The sequence below is a fragment of the Filobasidium floriforme genome (genome assembly GCF_021052385.1).
Source record: "Filobasidium floriforme strain CBS 6241 chromosome Unknown HD553scaffold_15, whole genome shotgun sequence".
Lineage (NCBI taxonomy): Eukaryota > Fungi > Basidiomycota > Tremellomycetes > Filobasidiales > Filobasidiaceae > Filobasidium > Filobasidium floriforme.
Window position 1 is genome coordinate 645,962 of NW_025763636.1, and position 24,720 is coordinate 670,681.

Below are 24,720 nucleotides of genomic sequence, written 5' to 3' on the forward strand. Positions count from 1 at the left end.
GGGCTAAAATCGTTGACAACAGCCGATCACCGCGACCAAGTCACACGATATATTCAACCTAAGAGCTATCCATCATGGGAGAGCCATCAGAAGAAGCGACCGTCAAGCATGAGCCCACCGGGAAGTCGACACCTCGCAAGCGATCAAACGCTGCCAACGACCATGATAGCGGTTCTCCTCAGAAGAAGGCCAAAGGGAATCCAGATGGGGAGAGAAAGACGGGGGCTTGGTCGAAAGCAGAGGACAAGCTTCTGTCGGTATAACCTGGATCGTTCGCGCCGCTTATCTACCTGACGCCCGATATCAGTTTCGAGCAGGTTTGGCAGAAGGCAACAGGAGTCAATTGGAACCAGGTTTCCGACCGAATCGAAGGTCGGGATTATCTAGTCAGTCTCGCTGTTGTTTCTGTCGTGGCGCTGCAATATCATTCTGAAGAGATCGCCGCTTTGCCCTTCACAAGAGCTGTCGCAACAGGTCGAAGCAATTGGCCAAGAATCTCGAAAAGTTCTTTGCGGAATAAGTCGCCGTGACCCGCAAGATTGGAAATGGCTCGTAGATTTACAGGGTGTTCTGCTTTTGTATACAACTCGTGACATTTTGGGCCAATGTCTCTTCACTCGTCATCTATAGGCTGTTCTTCTTCCAGCATCCGTACAAGTTTGACATGAATATCCGTAGACTCGTCACCTCGCAGAACATCCGACAAGAAGGTCGTTTCGACTTGCATTTGTATCTGTGATCGCAATGTGGATTCCACACCGGTCAGCAATGTACGCATCTACGTTTTGTAGCCCATGCCTAAAATGACGGCAACAGACATGACTTACCATCTCAAGACAACCCCTTATCACGCCACAATAGATGTTGCTGAACCATAGCCCTTCCTCCTGCCCACCGACTTCGCCGGTCGCCCATTTCGTCCTGGTCGGCCCGGCCTGCGGCTTTCCTTTTGTACCCATGGCGTCTTTCGGCAATTCTGCGAACTCTGCCAGTGGATTCTCGTCAAAAGTCAAAATGAATTCAGTCGGCCCTTTTGCCCCGGCAGAGCTCGGCGTGGATTGCGTGTTGTTTTGGGGAAAGGAAATGGTAGGCGTGATGTTCAGAAAGGATTTGAATCCGACCTGTTCAAGATTTAGGGCCTCAGTTGGATTCTGGGGAGACGAATCGCGACGTCTTCGGCTCACTTTGGAGACTACTTCGGCGGTCTCGCGGATATCAGCGCAACGTGGCATCGAAGTCCGTGCCAGGAAATCCTCTATGAGACGGGTGCCAATGTTATAGCCCCTGAATACGATGAAGCAGCCGTTGAGCAGTCAAGCTATTGGTATAAGTGGCTTTGGGATGGGCTGCTTGAAACATTGAATGCTTACATCTTGTCCAGTTGCTTGTTGACCTCTCCATAATCTTCGTAATCCTTGATGAGCTGGACGACCAGAGCTCCATAGGTCAAACTGAAGAGCTCGGCATTCTGGAAGTGAAAGCGTCAGGTCCGGGTCCGATTTCCCGAGTTCCCTCTGAGCGTGATCTAATGGAACCGGACCACTCACGACCTTCTCTGTGCGGTTCTTCCACTGGTCTTCCTGTGCAAGGGAAACACATCGTCTGATTGGTTCAGCAAGCATAACATATATGTCTGATGAGCGCAAACGTACCCCGAGTGCCTTGTAGTGTTTCGCATTAGCAGCTGCTACAGACATCTTGTTGTAAGCGGCAAGAAATTCTGAATAGCTATAGCTATATAGCTATGTCAAATGCATACGGTTTGGTTAGGAATGACCCCGTTTATCGTCTTGTGTCTGGCGATACAGGTGTGAGATCAAGCAAGTACTTGCCCGCATGACGAAACCCGGCGGAGACCTGAGCTGAGCGAAAACGCATAAATCGCCCTTCTGTCAACAACCCCCGTCGCCATTTTGTCTCTATGCGTTTTCATCGTCATTGATCTACTCAAAAGTTGACGGACAGAGCCGATCATATCTTCTCTCTCCAACTTTGTAACTATGCGAGATGTAAATCTCAAATTCACATTCGCCTACAAGCAACCCCCAACCCACCTAATCGAGACATACTTACCACCAGACGATCCATTCACACCTGGCGACCGAACAGACCTGCACAGCATGTCGAGACCTGAAGAAATCGCCCCTCCGGAGATCGTAAGTCTTGATCAAGTCTCCAGGTGATGCTCGCTGTCTGATATTAATCGATTACATCGCGATGCATCTACTTGCAGTTTTATGGTGATATCGAGGCCAAAAAATATACCGCCAAGTAGGTCCATCCTCGCTATCCGAGGTCGATCGCAACTGGGTGCGCTGGTTGACCGTTCGCGATCCGCCCTTACAGTACCCGCATCCAAAACATTCAATCTGAAATGACAGACCGGGCTCTGGAGCTACTCGCGTTGGGAGACGATGAGGCAAAGTTCCTGCTGGACATTGGTTGCGGTTCTGGATTGAGCGGCGAGATTCTTGACGAGGACGGTCACTACTGGGTCGGTGTGGACGTCTCGCCTAGCATGCTCGAAGTCGCGGTGGAAAGGGAAGTCGAGGGGGACCTCTTCCTCCAAGACATTGGCCAAGGATTCGGCTTTCGACCGGGTACCTTTGACGGCGCTATCAGGCAAGTTGGTAAAAGCATTCGACATGTTGTGACCGAAGGCGATGCTGACCACTCGAGCCTTTGCGTCGATCAGCATTTCAGTCTTGCAATGGCTCCTAAACGCGGACTCGGCCGCTCATTCCCCTGCTCAACGAATCACTCGCTTCTTCACTACACTGCACGGATGTCTTCGAAATCCGTCGCGTGCGGTCTTCCAATTTTATCCGTCTTCTGACGACCAGGTACACATGTTGACGACGTGTGCGCAACGAGCCGGTTTCGGAGGAGGTGTGGTCGTGGACTACCCCAATTCGACCAAGAAGCGAAAGATGTACCTGTGTCTTATGGTAGGACACCAGGAGGTACCTTCTGGACTGACAGAAGGAGGGATGGAGGTGGACGACGGTTCGAGCTCAAAAGTCAAGAACGAAAAACGTCGCAAGGCCAGGGCGATGGCAAGCAAGAAGATGAAGGGCAAGAAAGCACTCGGATCTGTCGACAAGGATTGGATCTTGAAGAAGAAGGAGCTTTACCGGCAGAGGAAAGGTGTGGAACAGGTTCCTCGGGATTCAAAGGCAAGCCCATAAATACATTGGCGTATCGGTCTCCCTTCACCGCTCACCATTTGGTTGTGGATTTATAGTTTACGGGAAGGAAGCGAAAGACTCGCTTCTAGAATTCAGTCAAGGGACATTCTCCTGTCGCATCGATGTTCTCGGACTCGACCGTGTTATCTGATCTGTTGTATCGCCATCGAAAGCAACCGTCGACCTTACGTTATGCCTCCAGGTCGTCTCCTTCTACAAAAGCCCCGCCAGTCCATTCGCCTTCCCAATCTATCATGACGTTTTTTATCTCCGACACGTCCGGAACAGATGGATTGTCGCTATGTGCCTGTGCTTCGAGGGGGGGCGGGTAAGAGTCTCGATCTGCGCGCTCTTCAATGTGGTGCGGGGCATCTTCCAAGTTCACATGGAGTGTCAGTCCCGCTCGCCTCGGCGATCGTTGATCGTCGACCAATGCGGCTTCGAGCGTCGTGGGATATGGTATACTCCGCGCTCGATTTGACACATCGGACTGCGTCGGCACCTCGCTTCGCTCGCCGTGCTTCTCGCTATCCGGTACGAATTCGCGACTGCCATAATCCGATGTGAGCGCAAAACCGCTCGAGAACTGGGTAGTATCGCTCTCGATTCTCCCGTTAGTCGATTCGGAATGTAACTGGTCCACCCCTGCCCGACGCGGATTGAGGCCCAGCTGTTCGTGTTGTTCAAGAGGAAGTGTCCGCTTTGCAAATCGACGTAGACCTCGCAAGCGCTGCATCAGATCCAATCGATCCACTTGTTCGCGGCGCAGATACAGGACAGCTGTAGATTCATCGGGATGAATAACGTCTCATCTCGCTTAAAATGGGTGAATGCTCACTTTGCTGAAGCACCACGCTCTCGCTGCGCGGCCCCTGTCTCCCGTCTGTCACTTCGCTCCCTGGCTGTCTGACAAGAGGGAATATTGATCGAACACCGGGGCGTATCGGTCTTCCTTGGTCGTCGTATTGTTGGTGATGTGGATAGGATCTATTAGCTTTGCGGTCGTCGTTGCCGTCCCCGATGCCTCCAGGACTAAGACTGCTGCCTTTCGATTGACCACCACGGCGTGAAGAAGCTGTCCGTGACTCAGTGGTCTGTGCGGACGTCTGTCCATTATGCTCGTCGTTCCTAATGGTACGGGACCCACCACCTCCCGGCCCGCTACCACCTCTGCCTTTGCCCTCCTTCAAATCGGCATCGCGGAGAGCCGGAATGACACGGTACAAAGCTTCGTATCCCGATTTGATTGCGGCTCGGCGTTTTTGTTCGGCTGTAATGTGTAGTCGTTTCTTGGTCGCTATATCAGCGGGAGACTGACGCTTGGAAGCGATGCCGTGCGGCGAAGCTTCAAGCTGCGCTTGATCGCTATCTTCCATCGGCCAGACGTCCAATCCCAGAGCCGCATCTCCCGTGAATATCAGACTGCCACCGGTATGCTCGTCTGTCGCTTTCCCTTTGCTTTTCGTCTTCTTGGCTCGGCCAGATGTGAGCTTTCTCTTCTTGGAAGTTCGGTATGAATCCTCTTGACGCAGCGGCAGTGACCCGGTCACCACAGCATCCGCCTGTCCAGCTCGACCGTACGAGTATGTCCCATATCCGAGCACTTCCTCGCCCACGCCTTGAATACTGCCAGCTTGCGGCTCATAGTGATCGGCCTCTTGCCGTTCCCTCTCTGCTAGCTCGATAGCCTGAGCAGCAAAGGCGGCGTGAATCATCGCGGACCCATCGAAAAAGGTGTCATGATTGTGATCATGTTCATCGTTATCCATTTGTGAATAACCCTGATGGGGTTCGGTATCCATCGCGTGGGACGCATATCTGGCTGTGACTGTCGAGTCGAGCTGAGAATGTTGGTCGAGGGAATCATTTATCGGGTGGCCAGCTTCGGTTAACGGATCGCCGTGACCATCGCCGTCGGACATGGCCAAGATGAGATAATTCTAGTGCCCGATACACCGCACCGCAGATCCAGAGTTGTAGTACATGCTGATGAGATTATCAGATTATTGTTCTGCATACTTTGAGCGGTGTGTCTTTACTCGTAGCAGGGGAGTGACGATATATTGTCCTGGAAGCCGAGTCAGTCACGTGACAAGTCATGTCAATGAAGATTTACGTAACCCCCCCCCCTCCCTTGTGTCCCCTACCACGGTTTCAGAGTCAGCGCGCACGATGACCCTTCTCGTTTCACCTGGGCGACCGAGTAGCACGCATCCTATATAGAACGATTCGCCGCTTCAAGGATGACTAACACTCCGCTATACAGCAATCACTCCGACTGCCGTATCCCTCTCTTCATCATCTTCATCATCAATCAGACTGATATGAACTATCCCTTCCCTTATCACGGCCAAGCAGCGATGCGAGCCCAGCCTTACGCCCAGTATCCTTATCCTTATCCTTATCCCTATCCGTACCCACAGTGGCCTCAGCAGTACCCTATCCCAGGCACATCCTCCATATCCGCTTCGAGTAGCTATCTTGCTTCCCGATGGCATGCCGCATTCTCGCCTAATCTCATCATCCTGGTGATCATGGCCGGCGTAATTGGGTGGTGGCAGTTTGGTAGCGCGTTTCTAGGAAACGAGAGATCAAGAAAGTGAGCCCAGCGGGGGCATGATCTACCCCAAGCTACTCCTTCTGACCAGGTGGTTTCCTTCGTCATCGGCAGGGAATACATAACAGCTGGAGTTCAGGCAGGGGCTGTTCTGCTCCTCCTCAGTGTTGCCGTCAACACGCTGGGCGCCAGCTCGGCTATCACTCAGTTGGAACTCAGCTATCAACATATGTTGATTGCTTTGCTTGTGTAGGTCCTCTGCGCGTACTTGATCATGGGGACAAGTCTGATAATCGCCGAGCTTTCGATGATCCATCCAGATGTTCGTTGCTCTGGAATTACGTCGCTTCCGTGGCCAAAGGCAATGGCAAAGCTACCGACGGAGAAGATGATACCGCAAGCAAGGCCTCGAGCTCTAAATCGTCCTCAAGTCGACCGTCATCGTCATCATCAAGATCCAGTTCAAGCGCGGCAAAAGAATCGTCTAGATCATCGTCCCGACCAGATACATCTTCCAGTAGCTCCTCCAAGAGGCCATCCTCCAGTTCCGCCGATCCCCTCAAAGCTTCAAGCGCCTCCAGCGCCGATCTCTCGAAATCGTCAAGCTCGAGTTCGAGCAGATCGAGCAAATCGAAGGATACTAGCAGCGAATCCAAAGAAGAGGAGCGCGATCCATGGGAGAAATCCCATCCTTCGGCACATCTCACTTCGGGCGAAACAGACCGCCCAAGGCTGTGGCCATTCCCGATCGGATTCGACAAACCTCGCCCTTCGGGGCAGCATAAGCTCTGGTGGGAGAGTGGCATCCCCCACGTTGTGGGAACTATCGACGGTGGAGCCAAGAGATCGGGGGTGGAGACCATTCCGACCCCTTCTTCCTCAGACTCGGCTGCAGGCGCAGATAGCACCTCAAGCTCCGTCGGAAAGACGGGATCGACCCTGTCGGGCAAATCGATCGATGACCCTGGCCCTGTCCCGAGAGCACCCGGTAGTGAACCCACGGTAGGGGCTTCCACTCCGTCAGTGACCCGCCCGGATGCTACGCTTGCATCTGATTCTGCGGATGCTGCAAGAAGACGCGAGAAGTTGAAGGCGAGATATATGCAAATGAAGAAGGACCCGAACGCAGACCCGGATGAGTTGCGCAAGCTCAAAAAAACGTTATTGGAAAGTCCTTCATCCTCAGCGGGTCTGGACAAGACCAGGAGCATTCCGTCGAATCCAGGCGACGCTATCGAACCCGTGCAGGAAAAGGTTGATCTGCTGATGGCCCAATATATGAAGCTCAAGGGAGATCCCGATTCTGATCCTGTCGAAATGAAGCGCTTGAAGGGCGAACTAGAGCAATTGAAAGGAGCGAGCCAAGGGCAAGGCTCGTCGTCGAAAGGTTCACAGCAAGATGCTGATTCTCGACCGGCTCTCGGCAATGAAAGCAAATCCAAAGCCGGAGCTGTTGATGTTCCGGTACCCGAAGAGGATGGCAGTGATGAGCGGCGGCAGCGTTTGAAAGCACTTTACCTCAAGATGAAGGCCGATCCCAATGCCGATCCCAAGAAGCTAGAGAAGCTGAAGGCTGAAATACTCAGTTCCAGTTCGAAAGCGAAGGAACCGAAATCTGTAGCGTTTGATGTGAAGGAGGTGAGTCAAGAGAGCTCTTGTCCTGCGATACATCCCTCTGATGAGGTACTCGAATCAGGGACGAGGAGATCCAGGAAACGGACCATCTGCTCCGGTTTCGCATGGAGCGAGCGGATCATCTGGAACCGCTTCCGCATCAACTCCGCCTAACTTCAAGGGGTCTGATCCTGCGTGAGCTCGTGTCAAAACGCTTGCGCCGGTCGACTTAAGTTTACGCTTTTGCTCTGAATGAATCAGCGCCGAAGCTCTACTTCGTAAGAAGTTGCGCCAACTCAAGATGGCCATAGCATGCGTGGCAGTCGCTATTTGTACACGACCGCTCTTGATTGGTAGCTTCTTGAGTGCGAGCTGATAGGTATCCCATGGTTTTACAGTGAACTTGCCTGTAGGAATACTGTGCGGCATAGGGTTTGCAATTTACATGCTGGAGGATATGTTGGACCCTGGATCCGACGCATCGGAAAGCGTCATTCCTCCCGCATCGGGAGGAGAAGGTCCACCTAAAGCCGAGTCCACATCGGCCTCTCGCTCCAGTGACAGCAAGAAATCGTCATCCTCCGGGTCTTCGTCTGCTTCGAGGCGAGTGCTCTCAGAAACCGAGAAAGCATCGCTGCCTACATCCACCGGAAAGAGCAAGGACAAGGACAACACGGAAAGGTTGCCCGTAAGTCCGGCCGGCGCCGCAATCACCGGGAGCAAGTACAGCTGACTTGTTTGACGCGTCAATCTTTTCCCCTCTCCCGCAGCCTGTGTCGATGATGTACATGTCGACTCCGAATCCCAAAACTCCCCATGTGTGGAACGGTCCCGATTTTCCGCTTGCAGTTCAAGGTACATCGTCGGCGCTGGTCAGTTCAGTGTACACCCCATGAGGATTGCGATAGCATTATATTTTGTGATCACCCGGGTCATTTCAAGCCACGTTGTGCTGTTGACATCCCGTTAATCGGATTTCCGGACAGTACCGGGCGTACGCAGAGACCGCCAGCAGGGCATCTCGTCGAACCCTCTGAAATTCCATTTGGAAGTCCTTCAGCTGATTTTGCCTACAGTCAGCAGATTGATCTCGCAACTTACAAGCACACAAGACAGAGAACCCCGAACGAGGCGATCATAAGCAATGTAGCTGCGGCGTGCAAGTCGACCACCTGGGGGATCGCTCTCGTGAAAATGCCGCTCGCCACGATGGTGGCGATGGTAAGCATACCCGGCCGCCAGCGTAGGCTTGTCCGACTTCCTATGCTCCTATCCGTTAAGTCCGCAGCGTGTTTTCCTGCGAAAATGATCCGACAGATCATCTGCAGAGTGTTCGCATACACCAGGGAAATTTCCGGAGTGATCCATTCGACCGGCACCCTCGGCAGCGAGGATACGTCGCCTTTGCGGATTTGGCGAATAACAGCTAATGTGCCGCCGAAAATCAGTGAGCAGCCGGCCATGACTCCACTTTGCCGAGCAACTTTATGCGTGTCTGTCGTTGCGGAAAAGAATGCTTCGAGGATTCCGTTGACCGACATGATGGGCAGATACAGAGTCATGTAAGCGACCAATGTCGATGGCGCCGAAGTTTGCAGATAGCGTGGCGGAAGGAGATATGGCATCAAGATCGAGCCGACGGGCGGAACGAAGGCGGCAGTGACTAGCGGCAAAGCAAAAGAGACGTGCAGGATGTTGGCCAAGACTTGGTATGGCTGAACATCCTCCCAACGAATCGCTTGTCTGTCGGGCTTGATAGTCCTAGAAAAGTACAGCCGAGCTGATTCTTCAAGTGGCTGGAAGACAATCCGTACAATAAGTGAAGCTAACGACAGCCGTAAGCAAAGGAGGTTAATCCACGATCACATGGCCGATATGCAGCACATTGAACTTGCCGTAATTTGTCGCCAAAGCGTATCCTGCCTGATCTTCTAGCGGACTGGTCCAGCCTACCACAGCCCGGTCTGCTTCGGTCAGACAATGCTTGAATAGGGATTGACCGCTCAAGGCGCCAAGCAAGCGCAGTTGCGACTTTTCGAAGAGTGTACTTGACGTTTTCCTTCTGCTGAGTTGGGAGAAGGTGCTTAGGTCCCCTGATCCGGTGATAGAAATGCTTTCAGGTGCTCACTTGAACAAGGCCCACGGTACGGTTCTGACCATTGTTATGAATTGCGATAAGACCTCGCTGACAACATTGTACCCCACTGCTCTCATCCAAGCTCCGATAAGGACTACAGAGTAGGCGATCTGGCCCAGGCCAAACCCGAGGAGTGCGTGTTCATCGCTAGTACCAAATTGCTTGGTTATGTATAAGCAGGCGAAGGTCACTACCGCCCGAACAACGACGCTTGTCCCTTCAATTCGAGCGCGGATAGACGAGGAATCCCGGCCGGGAAGGGTGAACAATCCGATCTGCGTGCCCAGCATAAAGGGTTCTGTAGCCAACTCGATTATTGTAGCAAAGAGGTATCCGCAGAGCGAAGGCATGTAGCATGATTGAGATGTAGTCTCGTGTGGTAGGAGCGATAAGTAGGCCGGTATCACGGTGAAGACCACGAGCAGGCCCAATGCCGGTGCGATAAGCGTCATGTTGAGGACACGGCTGCGGGTGCCCGTAGCCTCGGGGCTCGTTCCCTTGGCCTTCTCGTCATCGTCCGTAACGCGGGTCCTCAGCACAACACCTCGGACCGCCTCCCTGCCAAGAAAGAGGATTGTGTCCCGGATGAGATCAAATTGGATCGCGGCTGTACCATATACGGTTGGTGACGCGATCCGAATAAGAGATTGGTTGAGGCCAAAGCTAGCGAGACGCGAGACTAGTTGGAGACCTATAAGGGAGCGCAACGTTCCAACATAGTATTGGATGGAACTCATTCTGCCGAAGGTATGTCTGACCCAGAGACCTTCTCGGCCAAAGTAGTAACGAGGTGATCTAGTGATGCAGATATAGGGAGGTCATAATCCGAGAGGAGGTTCGCGTGACTCACCGAATCCCGATCAATCACGTGATCCTCTCGGCAATCGTTAGGCGCAGACGCTTGCAAACGATGAATGGCATCGCGAAAAGAATAATAGGAAACTCACGGCACAGATCGCACAGATGTATATGAGTTCCTCGATCTTGCAGGTACTACCTCTTGTAAGTAGATTTTATCATATCAGGAGTCAGAGGTGACCAAACTCACACAGCACTGTGCTCTTGTGAAGCACTTCTTTGCTGCAAGACCACGACATCATAGGCCAAATCATCTCAAGAGGTATCTCTGCCTTGTCAAGGTCCCCTTTGACATCTTCACCTATTGTACACTGCACAGCATATCTACAGGCTTTTGGCTTTTGTTTGAGGAAACATCATCCATTGTCTATTTGAGCCATTAGTTGGTGTCAAGCCTGTGAAACCCCCCCAAAGGACCTGAGCAGAATGGCAGGATGTAAGCATGAGGCATGGGTTGTGTGGACATCTGTTGTGTGATAATGGATGTGAAAACATTACAAGGTACTAGATCTACAATGTAGCAACAATCCTAAAAAGTACCCTTGCCAAAGATTAACTGTAGACGTTGCATATAGCGTGTCCAATGCGTCACATGACAGCTACAACATTTGGGTCCTCCTGATTGAAGTTTTCTACTTCACATAGGAGCACTGATCACATCAAAAGTAATATACACTGACATATGACATTAATATTAGCAGGTGCAGGCAGCAAAGAGGCAGTCAGGCAGGAGAGCGATGATGTTGCATGCTGACTATGTTCAAGTGTGACCAGGCAGGAAAGACTGATTGCCGATGTAGGTCTAGCCAAAGCGCTGGAAGTGGATCCATCAATGTCAATACCAAATCCTTACATGGACTAAGAGACCCCTGGACCTCTCGTTAGTCCCATCAGAAGCTTGTTGCCCGTATATGACAGTTGCAGATGTATTTAAGAGGTCATATAGCCCACTTTGCTGACAAGTCAATTTTGTTGGAAACAGGCATGTGATGATATTCATCAGGACATGGAAGCACTCTCAACCACAAAGTAGATAACAGGAAGCAGGAAACAAACAGGAAGCAAAGTGGATTCAAACAGGATGCAAATGATTGCAAAAAGCAAGCAAAAGCACGGAACATGCTAGAAGGAATGGATTCGTAACACATTATCCAACATCAATGATTGTCAAACATCAACAAATCTTGGCTATTGTAATTCAACAATTCTTGATTGTCAAACACCAAGCCTCAATGATTCTCAATCACCAAACACCAATTTCATTTGACTTTGCCACTATTTGCCCATTCCCAAACAGATATATGTAGGAGACCATTTAGGTTCAATTTCTCTTTCCCCTCTCATATATGACTGTACTTATCAACAAGCAACATCGATTCATCTTCACAAGAAGATAAGATCAGCACTAGTCCCACACTATTACTATCGCCTAGGTACATCGGTGACCAATCCTTGATGAAACGAGTTGTCATTTCACAAAAGCTAATATTGGAAGAACAACGGAACTTCATATAATGGGGTTGATTGGATGGCTGTCAACAAGCGGATGTGAACTTACCCTACCCTTGCAGTAATTATGGGGGACAACATTCTGCCAAGCCGATTAATTGACATCTGGGTTGTGTTTGACAGGTTTACCCTAGCTCATGGAAGTACAGTATATGGTGTCAATGTGTTAATTTCACAGGAGACAATGTTGTTGAAGAGATGTAGTGAACTGATACCGTAACTCTGTTAGAAATAGGTGTGTGATGATCAGTTATCAGCACATGAAGGCAACCTCAACCACAAACTAATTATCAAGAAGCACAAGGGCAATTGTGTTTTAGATCTTGCAACTTGCCACTGGGAAAGCAAGCCGCAAAATGCAAGCCACAAATTGCAAATTGCAAACTGCAGACTGTAGTGTGTTTGCCACCATTGCCAATATCTGCCCCTTCCAAGGAGAGTATATATAGCAGGCCATTTGGGTCAATTTCTCTTTTCCCTCTCATGTACTACTTTACTTTTATGCACGCAATCAGATACATAGTCATTCACACAAGAGATAGCAACAGTCAACATCATCAAAGGAACAGCTACACCACCAGCTTAGGCTGTTATCACAACAAACACGGGACATCAAATCCGCAATGGATTGTTAAATTCAGTAACTGGGAACATTGGAATTGGTTCTTGTCAGGATCACAACTTGAGCTTATGGCTTGGATATCCACAACCTCTGCGGATCTCTTATTGCAGAGGGTATACCCATCTGAGGTGGTAATCAGGACATTGCCTTGAATTTGCACAAGGGAGGAATGATGGGGCTGTTCTGCTGGCTCAAGTCCCAAAGCTTTTGCATGATCACCGATTTCATCCCAAGGTATACGATACTTCAACATGAGTGTATGGAGACTCTACAATATACTCGCTTCCATCCTTGTTTCGCCGGACGAACCTGTGCACCTTCTGGGTTTGACGCGCTGAGAGCAGCATGAGCAGCATGAGCAGCATTGGATGTAAATAGATCATATGGCCGCAATGCTGACATACCCTCAGGAGTTGGAGTTGGGCGTGGCTCTGAACTAGGCCCAGTGGATCGATCATCTGATCGATCAATCTCGATCGTTGACACCGGATCCGGGAATACTGCCCCGCTCGATCGTCCGATCGGTTGACATCGGATTCGGGATACTGCCCGTTCCAATGGGCTGCTCACTGACACTACTGCCCCGGTGCGACCTAAGTTGTTTGCTGAACCGGATCGACGGGGTCGGAAATTCCGCTCTTGGATGTTTTGTAGCGGCAGTGGCAGAGATTTCCGAACGGAGCGGACTTGTCGACCAAGCCTTCTGCATCGCCACAAGCAGCGGGAGCGTCAAGGAAGCCTTGCCCAGAGACATCGGCAACCCGTTTGTGGAGACTCGCTTCGCTTTCTCTAGAGCCGTTGACAAAGATCTTGTCCCAAGCCGTAGACAAGATCTTGCGCAGAGGCCTTGCCTTCTAAAGCTGTAAGGATGTTGTTTAGCTGAGGCAGAGTTGGCAGACCAAATTCAGGAAAAGCTGATGGCTCGGCGTTGCCCTTCCTCTTTGCTGCCTTGCCCTTGATTTTCTTTCTGGGAGACAACTCTGTAACTCTATTCATCGTGTCTTGTAGCGTGAGCAAAGGTGCCAAATGGTGGAGAACAGACAGTATGTATTGACTGGGAACCTTTCCTTAGCCTAGATGTCTATGCCATTGCCGTCCCCATTTCTCTGCTATGTCGCCCTCTCTGACCGTATGCCTTGCTTCGTCCCACCTTTGATGACTTTTATTGAGTTCCTTGAAGAGATTGCTGTCTGCCTCCTTTATGTATTCCTTGGTGGTGGATCTCTTCTTCAGAGACCAGTTGTAGAGCTCGTTCCGTAGTATATGATGAAGAGCCCCTTGACAAACGAGATCGGCAAGGAGGTTTAGGGTATCTTGCCGGTCATGGTTCCCCCCATTGGCAATACAGACTTGGTAGTCTGCCAGACTGGCAGTGGCAGGAGTGTCGGTTTGCATGATGGCAGGAGTGTCGGCCTGCGTGATCTCAATCAGATTCCTTAAGATTTCGCACTCAAATTTTGCGAGAATCATACTCAAACTCTGTGGGATTTTGTGCTCAAGTTCCTTGAGACTTCAAGATGTGACACTTATGATAACAACAATGCTTTCTCGCAGTACTTGAGGATCTTGTTGATAGACGAAATGACCGACGGTGGACAAGATGAATGATGATCAACGAGCTGGCAAGCTACAGTACAAGATGTGAGGTGAATACGTGAGACAAGCAAGAAATGGCACAAAAACTCTCAGGTTTTCGGCAGGAATGGCACAAAAACTCCCAGGATCTTGTTTTGTGCCATTTCTCGCTCGTGTTTTGCCGCGCAACAAGGCCATCAAGACCGACAAGACAAACGTCAAACAAGTTCTTGGTCTCAAGCGTTCTTTTCATTCAGAATCTCTCGATTCACAACCAACATCATTGGTCAGACATCATGCCTCCAAAGAAGCCGCCCTTGCAGGCCGACCCAGCAGCCGTCGCAAAAGGCTTGAAAGATGGGTACGACTGGTTTGAGGCCAACTTTGCGTAGCCCTCCGCTTTTCCCCAAGACCTGGACCTGCCAGCATCCACCGCTGTTACCCATATTCCCATCTCCAAGACCGCAATTGGCAAGTATGAGGACAAGGACGAGGTCGTTGATTTGGACATCTTGAGCAATTTGATCAAGACCGAGGACATCGACCCGCTGGAAACAACAACGGGGGATTTGGAGGATGTAGTTGTAATCAGAGTCAAGGATGGGGAATTAGAGGATGTGGACGTGATTGGAGTCAAGGACCTCTCGGAATCCAATTTCAAAGCCAAGATCAAGGCGCTGAACCACGATGCTGTGCAGTGGTTGAAACAGTCCAAGACAAGCGAGGAGGGGTGCAAAATGGCGAAGAAGGCATATCCTACTGTGTGCAGACTCATGGCCAACCACCCGGCTTTTGACATCAATGAGGGTAGGTTGATATAGTGGGTCGTTCTTGTGTTGTGCTACGTGCTAACTCGACATTCAATTCAGACGACATGCTTGTCAAGGCCGCCACATTCCACTCATCGTTCCTGGAAGCGCTCCTCCTTGTTGACTGTCACCAAAAACTTGTCCCGTGCAAAAGGGTATAGCTTTGTAAGAGGTGCAATTAGCGGGGCTGAAGAAATGTCCATTTATATGAGCAACTCCATGCAGTCGCTTTCTTGCTGAACCCAAGATTTGGACAAGCCTACAGTGATCTAGATCTGAACACGTACTTGACATCAACCTTGTTGCTGGTTTGCGGGATCGAAGCGAAGGGAGGGCCAGGAATCTACACGTTCTCGTGGGCTAAGGTTCCCAAGAATTACAGTGGTAAATTGGTCCATCCTCGAAAGAGGCTAGATGAACATTGGCCGGGAGCAGCGTCGACTGGCATCAATCGCTACATTGGCTATGCCAAAGAGACCTGGCCTGTTGCTACATGGAAAACCGCCGTCATCTTGGTGTTCCCTCTGGACTGCCCTCAGGGAATCCTCAGCGCTATTGAGACTTTGGTCATCAGTATATTTGCGCTTGCCTGTATCCTCATTTTCAAGCTAAACTTTCTGGTCCTGCAAAAGCTGTTCACGGGTCCAATCTCCCACCATCGCCAGCTTAGCTCAACATCGTCGATTGACTCCGCCTGATCCGCAGTCCCATGTCCAATGTTCAACTAGCTCAATTCTGTCAGTTCGTATTAGGCTTGCCTGCAAGCCTGGAATAGTATCACACGGGACTAGAAGGTAGGGGCAAGGTAATGAATCTAATGATGAATGTAGTACAAGGGTACTACACTACAGTCACTACATAGGGGGTGTTCTAGATATACCCCGTACAGGAACTCACATCGGAGGTCCCTGTAAAAATATCCAACACAGCCATTTGGTACGCGTACCGCGGATACTATAACAGAAAGCATCTCTATAAATGACTCTGGCAGAGCAATTGGTAAGTGGACAGAATGATTGTAATCATGCCACCTGTTGGCAATGCCAGCCAAGACACCCCCTGGATAGGCTCTAGGTCCACAAGGAGCTGAGCAGTGATTGCCAGCGAATCACAGTGCCTGTAAGTGATGATCAGTCGTTATTCTCTGTGATGCTTCAACATCATGAACAGTGATACATGCATGCAACAGTGGGGAATCCAGTTGTTACTTCACGCCACCCCTTGCATGAGGTCTGTCAATAGTGTTGGCACTATAGACAACTGTTGTCGTGTTCTGAAGTGATAAGTAGATCCACTAAGATTGGTCACTTGATGTACCTAGGCAGTAATGATGGTGCGTTACTAGTGCTGATCTTGTCTTGATATCGTTACGGACGTCCTCGAAAATCATCTAAGACGTTGCTTCCGTATGTTTACTTCCATCATGACTACATGGCAAGTCACAGGTTTCTAGATGCAAGCAAAGTCAGATCACATGACTACAATGTCTCTTGGTCTTTCTTGAGTCCGGCATGAAGTTGCAGCACTGTACCAACAATTGTGAGTTTGTTGGTGATAGTGTAACCTCTCCTAATATGTCTCCCAAAGGTAGGCTAACGTATAGGTGTATGTCAAATGTAATATTTGCGCTTGAACCGTATAGAAGTACAACGGACTTGCACAACTTCTCTACAATTTTCACTTTGTTATATACTAGCTACATACTTGCCTCCTCCATATCAAATCCGCAATTGTTTATAAATCGACTCCGCTAGAATTTGTGCTTGCTTGTTTTGTTCCTCAAACAAAAGGCTGTCGGTTGTTGGTTGTTTGTTCAGGCAAACGATCAGGATTTGTCTCCCAAGGATGTGTCCGTCCTGTGTTGTCTTTGAGCGGAGTTGCTGAGTGTTGTCCAAACTGACGCGGTTGCCTAGATGCACAACAACCCATGCTGCCGTTTGATCACCCCCTGTGACAGTTATGAAGATGTATCAATTTTGCTCGTATAAAAGTAGACTAGTACATGAGAGGAGAAAGACAATTCAATATAATAGACCTTATGCAAGGTTGTTGACAACTGTGAACGGTTAGTGACAGTTGTTTGACAGTTTTCAATAATGTTGTCACACGGACACACACGGGACATTAACAGTCGTCAATAGTCCTTACATAAGCATGTTGCAGGTTCTTGACATTTACCAACAGTCCTTACGTAGGCGTGTTGCAAATTGTCAATAGTTGTTGATAATTCTAATCGATAGTTGTAGTTGATAGTTGTAGACAACTATCAAATACATTGACCCATGTTGATTATATGGCTTCTTTGTTGCATGTGCTGCATATACTTGCTTGACGATTTTAGATCATCAATCACACAACAACAGCATTATAGTGACTGTTACCTGGCCGAAAGAATAGGTACCACCTGTGTACAGATCATAGGTAAGCAGTGAAAGCGTTCAACTACCAATTGTTGTGCTGATTTCCAGTTGATTTTTTTGTACATGCAAACAAGATGGATGGTGGAAATCAATGCAAAGACATGCTCAGGAAGAATACTATACGTGGAGATATCAGGGAGGAGGACTAACAGTCTGCGCTGGGCTAGGCTTAGGGTAATGGCGTAACGATTGATGAAGTATATACATACCACAGACCTGTTATGACGAGCACCTCTAGGAGATGTAAAACAAGACCCCAGCGGAGATGTTGAGAGGTGTCTCTGAGGGGACTCCTGAGGGGGTCTCCCATGGGAGTGGCGACATATCATGTGATGGCTATGACAGGAGAAGGATCTTGAGTGGAAGGGGGCGGGAGCGCTGGTAATTTGCCAGGCAAATCATTGTTCCAGGCAGCAGCATTCAGCTTGACAGACATGCAAACGGAAGCAGCAGCATCAAGCTCGACCAACACACCATAGGAAGCCTTGTCTACCAACAAGCAGCCGACTCCATTGCTGATTAAAGCCCAATCTGGTTTATCTGCAATTGACACGCATCCTGCTGCTGCCTTGTCAACTAAGGTTTACCCAATTGTTTGACGGGGTTCACATCACTGCTTCTTGATCGAGATTGATCCTACTGCCTTGTCAACAGAGCTCTGGGATTGATAATGGGATAGAGGATGTACGCAGGTGGTTGGCCAATCTATGAGTCAAATATCAATCGGTGTCTATGTAATTTGGGGAAAAAAAGTTACAAGTATCAGAACTATGTTGATATTGATCCAACTTGCTGATCTCGAATGCCAGAGAACAGAGGAAATGTCTGAGGGCGGCCCAGTCGGCTCGCTTCTTAGCAATTTGCCTCTTTCTCAACCTCAAGTGCATCGATGTCATCATCCAACATCTGGATCACGATCTGCCTGTTGATGGGCGGCTTCGAGGGCTTTGAGGGCTTCAAGGGACTGGCCTTGAGCAATCTAAACATCAAATATCAGTCCAGCCGCTTGCTTGTACGGCAATGGCGATAGCTAGCTTACTTCTTGATGTCCTTGTTGACTTCAACGGCGGTATCAGGGGTAGGACTCGACGCCAGCTTCAAAGGAGCAGTGATCGATGACGGTCCCGGGTAAGATGGCATACCGTGCAAGGGGACAAAGACCTCCTGCGACAAAGGCAGCAGCAACGACGGCTTGGGCCTGATGTAGCGCTGCAGCTCCGACGGGGCGAAGCTGATTCTCGGAGGGAGAGACGGGGAGAAGCTGATGCTCGGAGGGAGTTTCTTTGACTCAGGCAGATCGGCCACATGGCTGTTCTTGCTCTGTTCTCGCTTCCTGGGCTGCCAGTGATCAGTTCCGTCGGCAGGGCCTCCCAGTCAAAGTTTGGGTATGATGGTGCCTTAGAGCTAGAGGTGGTAGTCCCAATACTGATGTGACCCGCGACTCAAAATGCTGAAGCCAGTCGGCTCATGAATCCGAGGGCAAGTGGAGGTGGCAACATGCCCAAGATCTCCTCCTTGGTGTATTGTCCGATGAGTTTTTTGGGCGCATTGGCAGGGATGATTCGAGTGATTTCGTTCTCAATGGTGAACAGATGGCTCTTGAATGTGTCGTCAAGGTTGAAACGAGCGGCAGAGATCTGCAGCATCAACGTCCGCCTGTGAATCATGATAGATGTATCGGATTTGATAGCCACTCTTGTCCAGAGTCTGTCCGACCTTGGTCGGCCATGTTGTGAAGTAACAACTAGATCCACCAAGATTGGTTACTTGATGTACCTAGGCAATAGTAATGGTGTGTTACTAGTGCTGATCTTGTCTTGTTGTGAAGATGAATCAATGGTGCTTGCATAAAAGTAAAGTGGTACATGAGAGGGGAAAGAGGAATCAGACCCAAATGGTCTGTTATATATGCTATTCTGATGAGCATGTCCCCTAGTAGACTTGCGACTAGAGCAGTCGCCTTTTTCCAATTGCGACTCTGGGCGCATATTGCGTCTCCAGTCACGTATTTGTGACTCCAGTCACAAATGACATCACCAATATGCGACACTAGTCGCATAAGTGTGACTCCAGTCACATAAGTGCGTCTCCAGTCACAACATGTGATCCTGGTCACATGCTGACCCTTTGTGCTTGAGATCGCACCTTTGAGCATCACCTATGATGTCATAGCATGCCAATCTTCAACAGGCCAGGGCTGTACAGTGAGATTCGCACGTAGACGGAACACCTTGTTAGCAATTTGCTAGACAGTGCGTTCCCTTCCAACGTGAATGTACCTCCAATTTTTTCTGCAACCTCCGTTGCCTTCTTGTCCGTTGCCTTCTTGAATTTGACGACAAAGTCGATTTGCCAGTGATCCGGTAAGAAATTGTCAAACCTCTTGAATTTGCCAAGCAAGGGTCTTTGCAAGTTGGCGTAGTTCTTGTCACAGTCATGACCTTCCAAAAGGACATAACCCTTGCTCATTGTCTGGAATACCATACCTGCAAGACGAGAGAAGATATCATGCATATGAGCCACCTCCCAATGGTGGATTCCGTCCATTCAACATGAACACAAACCGGCGATCTTGAGCTTGGTTTCTCCCTGAGTAAACTTATGCAGGTTGTTCATTGCTCCGGTTACCGAGATCTTCATTTGCTCTGGGGTATTAAAGCCCGCCTGCAAGGAGTAGTTTTTGACCGGCTCGCACAATTCGAGGTCGCGGATTCCTAGAGAATCGTCTTCCGCCTTGAAGGCATTGGAGCAGTGGGAAGTAGCCGGAGTAGCAGGAGTGGACATGGTGTATTGTTACGGCGGAAGTTGCTAATTGAGATAGGTCCTAAGTCGCAAGGCGTAGGGTGCTTAAAGGTAGATCGCAGGTAGTCGGGAGAACGTTGCAAGTTCGCTTAGATGAAGCGGGTTTGGATAAGGGATACAAAGCCAGAGATATATGGATAAGGAAGGTGATCACTCGGTGTGAGGTACCGGATTCGGTCTAAGGTAAAACGATGAAGCGTAGATACTTAGCAACGTCCTTGAGTTTGTAACCTCTCCGCAGCACAACATGTCTCAAAGATGTTGTAACAAGTCAGAATCCCGTAATGAATGTGATATCGGGACTTGACCTATTACTATTACAGAGCGTCCTCTATCGAATTCGGTCAAGTTCCTCTAGCTATTTATACGGAGACGAGTAAGGAGATGAGGCTGGCGAACACTGAAAAGACCCCCAAGAGAAAAGAATGGCAAGAGATGGCGAAACTGGAAGAGCGAGATGGCGAACAGACGAATCATGTCGAGAGCAACCGAATTTGGTAGAGGAGGCAAGTTTGACTTCTCATTTGTCCCTAGGTATGTTGAGTAAGATTGTCAAGGTCCTGAGTAAGGTTGTCGTGTACCTCGAGGTCCCTGTACCTGTTTGTGATATGTATCGGGGAGGTATTGTTGTTTTTGGTGAATGGTAGGGCGACCGAATCTGCTCTAAGGGAATCGGGTTTGCCTTGTCGAGCCGGACTTAGGTATATACTGATGTCCGTAGAACGAGCCCGTGTGCCGGTAGTCGACCTCACGTGATGATCCCGTAAAATGTATGTATGTGTATGTACGTACGTGTATGAATACGGTTGTGATATCGGCTCACAAGGTCGGTGTTATACAATCGTCTTCTCTCGAACGTCTTTGGAGACCCCCTTGGAGACCTTACCAAAGACCCATCAAATATCTTTGCCTATGTTTAGCTAGTACACTGTAGTAGTTGGACGTCCTTCATTACAGTCATTACCCTACCCGTAACTTCTTGTCCTGTGTGTTCCTATTGAAGTTTACTGGCAAATCTTATGCCCACAAATAAGCGTCTTGAGCCGCTCTCCCTCTCTTCTGGGTTTGCTAGCTGATATGCAATCATGTCTTGGGCAGCAGATCAGAATTGGAGGGGAGTGCTAAACGGCCAAACTCTCTCCAACATGCAATCTGATCGGACGTTCAGCTGCACCTGGTGGTCTGTGTGCAAGAGCTGAAAATGCATTGCTGAAGTTGTCCATATGGAGTATGCTACAGACCGAAATCATCAAACATGAGGTGATCCAGGTGTTGCAATTGGCAGATCAGCATCTAGCATTCCTCTTCATCTCAGACATGCTCACCCATACCATATCTTGGAGCATGGACCGGATAATCCCTACAGCATGCGTCACATTGAGACTTAGGCACACACAATGTCAACTCAGAATTGGCCGCAACGGGATTGATCGCAAAAGGCTAGCATCCTATCTGGCCGTTGCAAGATTGCGGCTGCTGGATTGACGTGGAAGGAGCCAGAGATCGAGGCCGGTTAAATCATCAAGGTTGTCATGAGCGAAATTCTTGTTTTTGTCAGCACGCAGCAGGGTTATCAGGATGACGATCCGGTTCCACAATGATCCTTTATCATTGGACCTGGAGCTAAACCTGAAATGTACTTGGTCAAGCCTACCATGTTTCATCAGCAGACGTTTCCCAACTATCTTCCATGGAGTGAGTACCTTGATTTGTGGCTTGTCCAGATCCCTTAAGCTCCTGCTGATCTTAGGGTAAACAGTTGGGTAAAGGGCGGTGCCAACAGTATGATCCAGCTACATGCATACTACATGGTTGTCACTCTTACATACAAAAAGTGGACGGAAGCATTGTGGAACAGGTCCAGCCACTACCTGCATAATCTCCTGTAACAGTTGAGTCATTCCTGCAAGTGCAAGATGAAGAGGTGCAATTGTCCAGGCAGCTGATGATGAGCTTGCTGAGGAAGGTCAAATCCAACAAGGAGGGTGATGGGCATATGTATAACAGATAATCATGATACATGACTAAATGATTATATATATCAAAAGGATCAGTGTTGTCAAAGTGCCCTTGGTTCCCTGGAAGTCTAACCAAGCGAGACAGACCAGACAATATCGGCGGCGCCGCAGGTGTCGTCGGTGCAGACACAGGCAAACCAGCGGAAGTTACACTACCGTACAAAGACCACCTATCTCATAGGTGAAAGAAGCTGGTGTGTCTATAATTATGTTGATATCTTTTTTGTGTTCTATTGCAATGATGACTCAAATTACATATGATTTCACATACAAACAATCCCTGATCAGCCTCAAAAGTGGAGGACACATTGATGTATGGTTGATGATGAATCTACCGCTTTCAAACTTATAAGAGATTAGCACTTGCAAATCCCATCAAGCTTTGCCCCATCAACCGTGGCTCACCTCAGATCATCAGCCACTCCAACAAGGCAGTTTATTTTGAGCCTTTGACCCTGCAAAAGTAGTATATTGTGGTCAGACACTGTCATCTCCAACTGCCTAATAATCATTGGCCTTGATATTGACCTTGAGCGTACCTTCTTTCCCTCTCCACAATTTCTCTTCTCCTAAATAACAAACACTGCCAGGAGACTAGGCAGTTCCATCACAAAGGACGGCGCTGATATCAAGAGGGATCGGCTAATGACAAGTGGGAAAGGCAGAGAATAGTAAGAGCCTGACAGGCAGCAGTGAGTGCAAATGGATATCAAAGGTGGTCATCCATGATACTCATTGTGTTGCTCTTGTTGGCACAGAAAACAGGTCAAGCCTAAGAACTGGGCTGGGTCATTGCACAGATTTGTCAAGACAGATTCTGATAGAGGCTACTTTTGCATGTATCACATCAACATTAGATCCACCGCTACAGACCAGCCATGTATGATCAGCGTTGCAAGTTTGAACTGCCCATTCAGTGGGAAAATCACCACATCTGTTGTAATATCGGCCTAAGCTGATGGTGTAGCTATTCATTTGCTAGTCTTTGTTGCAGATTGGCGTGGTATGACATCACAGGTGATGACATCATCAAAGGTGCAATCTCAATCACAAAGCCTCATTCTGTAGAATGTACAATGCACATTGTACTTTGTGCAATCTACCCTGTAGATTGCACAGGTTTCAAGGGTTTGTGAAGACATGGAGGCAATCAACAGAATGATATATATAGAAGGCCACTTTGACCTTACTCCCGTTCCCCTTCTTATGTGCTATTTTAGTTTTATGCAAGTAACCAGATCAAATAGTCATTCACACAAGGGATAGCATTGAGCAATACTATCATGTTGTGAAGTAACAACTAGATCCACCAAGGTTGGTTACTTGATGTACCTAGGCAATAGTAATGGTGTGTTACTAGTGCTGATCTTGTCTTGTTGTGAAGATGAATCAATGTTGCTTGCATAAAAGTAAAGTAGTACATGAGAGGGGAAAGAGAAATCAGACCCAAATGGCCAGCTATATATACTTTTCTGGGAAGGGGCAAATGGAGGCAAAAGGCTGCGGTTTGCGGTTTGCGGTTTGCGGTTTGCGGTTTGCGGTTTGCGGTTTGCGGTTTGCGGTTTGCAGTTTGCGGTTTGCGGATTGCGGTTTGCGGATTGCGGTTTGCGGATTGCGGTTTGCGGTTTGCGGTTTGCCAATTGCAAATTGCCCTTTTGCTTCCTGCTGTTTACTTTGTGGTTGAGATTGCTTCCATGTGCTGATGTCCAATCATCACATGCCTATTTCCAACACTCCCTCTCAAGCTCAAGCTCAAAGTCCTCCTAGTGTAAAGGCACTCTGACTTGGCTGTTTTTGTGTAACTTCATTTTCTTGTTGAAACCATGTCCAAGTCCCAAAGACCAAGTCCTCATCCTGGAGTGAGCCGCATCCTGAAAAGGATGGAGTACCTTTTCGACTTCCAAGATGGTTTGCACCAATCCTTGCTGAGGCTGATCCTTTCCTCCTAAGATTGCGTGCTGATAGTGGATCCTCTCATTCCATCACTCTAGATGAATGAGCTGGCAGTTGTGCTTGTGTTTGATATCCTTCAGTGGCTTGGTAAGCATGTCTGCTGCCTGATCCTGGGTTCCAACATGGTGGATGGTGATGTGACCATTGTCCACCATCTCCCTGATGTAGTGATACCTGATGTCAATATGCTTTGACCTCTTGTGATGAGCTGGATTGCCTGCCAATGCCAGAGCTCCTTGGTTGTCACAGTAAAGCTGAGTTGGCTTGTTCTTGTTGATGAAGCCCAACTCCTGTAGCATCCTGTTGAGCCAGATGGCTTCCTTGGCAGCCTCTGCCAAAGCCATATACTCTGCTTCACAGGTAGATGTTGCCACTGTGCTTTGCCTGATAGAGGTCCATGAGACTGCTGATCCTAGTAGCTTGAAGCAGTATCCTGTAGTGCTTCTCCTTGTCTCCATGTCTCCTGCATAGTCTGCATCACAGTATCCAATGAGGCTGTGTTGATTGCCTTCTGTGTTGTTGTCCAGTTGACCAAGGGTAAGGACCTTGTCAATGGTGCCTTTCAAGTATGCCAAAGTCCTTTTGGCTGCCTTGAGGTGCTGTTCAGATGGGTTCCTGCTGAACCTGCTGAGGTAGCCAACAGCAAAGACAATGTCTG

General features: G+C 49.0%; 9 protein-coding genes across 9 annotated transcripts; 4 read left to right on the forward strand and 5 right to left on the reverse strand.

Moving 5' to 3' along the window:
* Positions 1–2: 2 nt before the first annotated feature.
* Positions 3–530, forward strand: HD553DRAFT_351058 (uncharacterized protein). The gene is made up of 3 exons (XM_046183584.1): positions 3–253; positions 308–386; positions 461–530. The coding sequence occupies exons 1-3, from the start codon at positions 75–77 to the stop codon at positions 518–520; spliced, it is 318 nt and encodes a 105-aa protein (XP_046035511.1). The 5' UTR covers positions 3–74; the 3' UTR covers positions 521–530.
* HD553DRAFT_314070 (NO signaling/Golgi transport ligand-binding domain-containing protein) lies at positions 531–1,771 on the reverse strand. The gene is made up of 6 exons (XM_046180307.1): positions 1,653–1,771; positions 1,548–1,580; positions 1,371–1,468; positions 1,185–1,284; positions 828–1,121; positions 531–733 (listed from the first exon to the last, which is right to left on the reverse strand). The coding sequence occupies exons 1-6, from the start codon at positions 1,695–1,697 to the stop codon at positions 614–616; spliced, it is 690 nt and encodes a 229-aa protein (XP_046035512.1). The 5' UTR covers positions 1,698–1,771; the 3' UTR covers positions 531–613.
* Positions 1,772–2,015: 244 nt separating this feature from the next.
* Positions 2,016–3,377, forward strand: HD553DRAFT_65008 (S-adenosyl-L-methionine-dependent methyltransferase). The gene is made up of 5 exons (XM_046184388.1): positions 2,016–2,156; positions 2,234–2,271; positions 2,347–2,622; positions 2,696–3,176; positions 3,245–3,377. Exons 1-5 carry the CDS (start codon positions 2,121–2,123, stop codon positions 3,275–3,277), a joined length of 864 nt encoding a protein of 287 aa, XP_046035513.1. The 5' UTR covers positions 2,016–2,120; the 3' UTR covers positions 3,278–3,377.
* A 1-nt stretch (position 3,378) lies between these two features.
* On the reverse strand, positions 3,379–5,306 carry HD553DRAFT_351061 (uncharacterized protein; the record flags this gene model as incomplete). Its single annotated transcript, XM_046183585.1, has 2 exons — positions 4,027–5,306; positions 3,379–3,968 (listed from the first exon to the last, which is right to left on the reverse strand). Exons 1-2 carry the CDS (start codon positions 5,108–5,110, stop codon positions 3,379–3,381), a joined length of 1,674 nt encoding a protein of 557 aa, XP_046035514.1. The 5' UTR covers positions 5,111–5,306.
* A 125-nt stretch (positions 5,307–5,431) lies between these two features.
* HD553DRAFT_343485 (uncharacterized protein) lies at positions 5,432–8,255 on the forward strand (the record flags this gene model as incomplete). Its single annotated transcript, XM_046182881.1, has 7 exons — positions 5,432–5,787; positions 5,860–5,994; positions 6,066–7,383; positions 7,442–7,554; positions 7,621–7,691; positions 7,758–8,047; positions 8,130–8,255. The coding sequence occupies 7 exons, from the start codon at positions 5,432–5,434 to the stop codon at positions 8,253–8,255; spliced, it is 2,409 nt and encodes an 802-aa protein (XP_046035515.1).
* On the reverse strand, positions 8,238–10,387 carry HD553DRAFT_65044 (Rft protein-domain-containing protein). The gene is made up of 4 exons (XM_046184389.1): positions 9,488–10,387; positions 9,255–9,421; positions 8,461–9,184; positions 8,238–8,392 (listed from the first exon to the last, which is right to left on the reverse strand). Exons 1-4 carry the CDS (start codon positions 10,231–10,233, stop codon positions 8,326–8,328), a joined length of 1,704 nt encoding a protein of 567 aa, XP_046035516.1. The 5' UTR covers positions 10,234–10,387; the 3' UTR covers positions 8,238–8,325.
* Positions 10,388–12,620: 2,233 nt separating this feature from the next.
* On the reverse strand, positions 12,621–13,239 carry HD553DRAFT_324975 (uncharacterized protein; the record flags this gene model as incomplete). Its single annotated transcript, XM_046181550.1, has 3 exons — positions 12,621–12,689; positions 12,795–13,030; positions 13,056–13,239. The coding sequence occupies 3 exons, from the start codon at positions 13,237–13,239 to the stop codon at positions 12,621–12,623; spliced, it is 489 nt and encodes a 162-aa protein (XP_046035517.1).
* A 948-nt stretch (positions 13,240–14,187) lies between these two features.
* HD553DRAFT_324976 (uncharacterized protein) lies at positions 14,188–15,567 on the forward strand (the record flags this gene model as incomplete). Its single annotated transcript, XM_046181551.1, has 3 exons — positions 14,188–14,421; positions 14,453–14,867; positions 15,095–15,567. 3 exons carry the CDS (start codon positions 14,188–14,190, stop codon positions 15,565–15,567), a joined length of 1,122 nt encoding a protein of 373 aa, XP_046035518.1.
* A 2,574-nt stretch (positions 15,568–18,141) lies between these two features.
* Positions 18,142–20,073, reverse strand: HD553DRAFT_358043 (uncharacterized protein; the record flags this gene model as incomplete). The annotated part of the gene is made up of 6 exons (XM_046183900.1): positions 18,142–18,268; positions 18,329–18,622; positions 18,787–18,945; positions 19,414–19,447; positions 19,569–19,775; positions 19,854–20,073. The coding sequence occupies 6 exons, from the start codon at positions 20,071–20,073 to the stop codon at positions 18,142–18,144; spliced, it is 1,041 nt and encodes a 346-aa protein (XP_046035519.1).
* Positions 20,074–24,720: the final 4,647 nt, after the last annotated feature.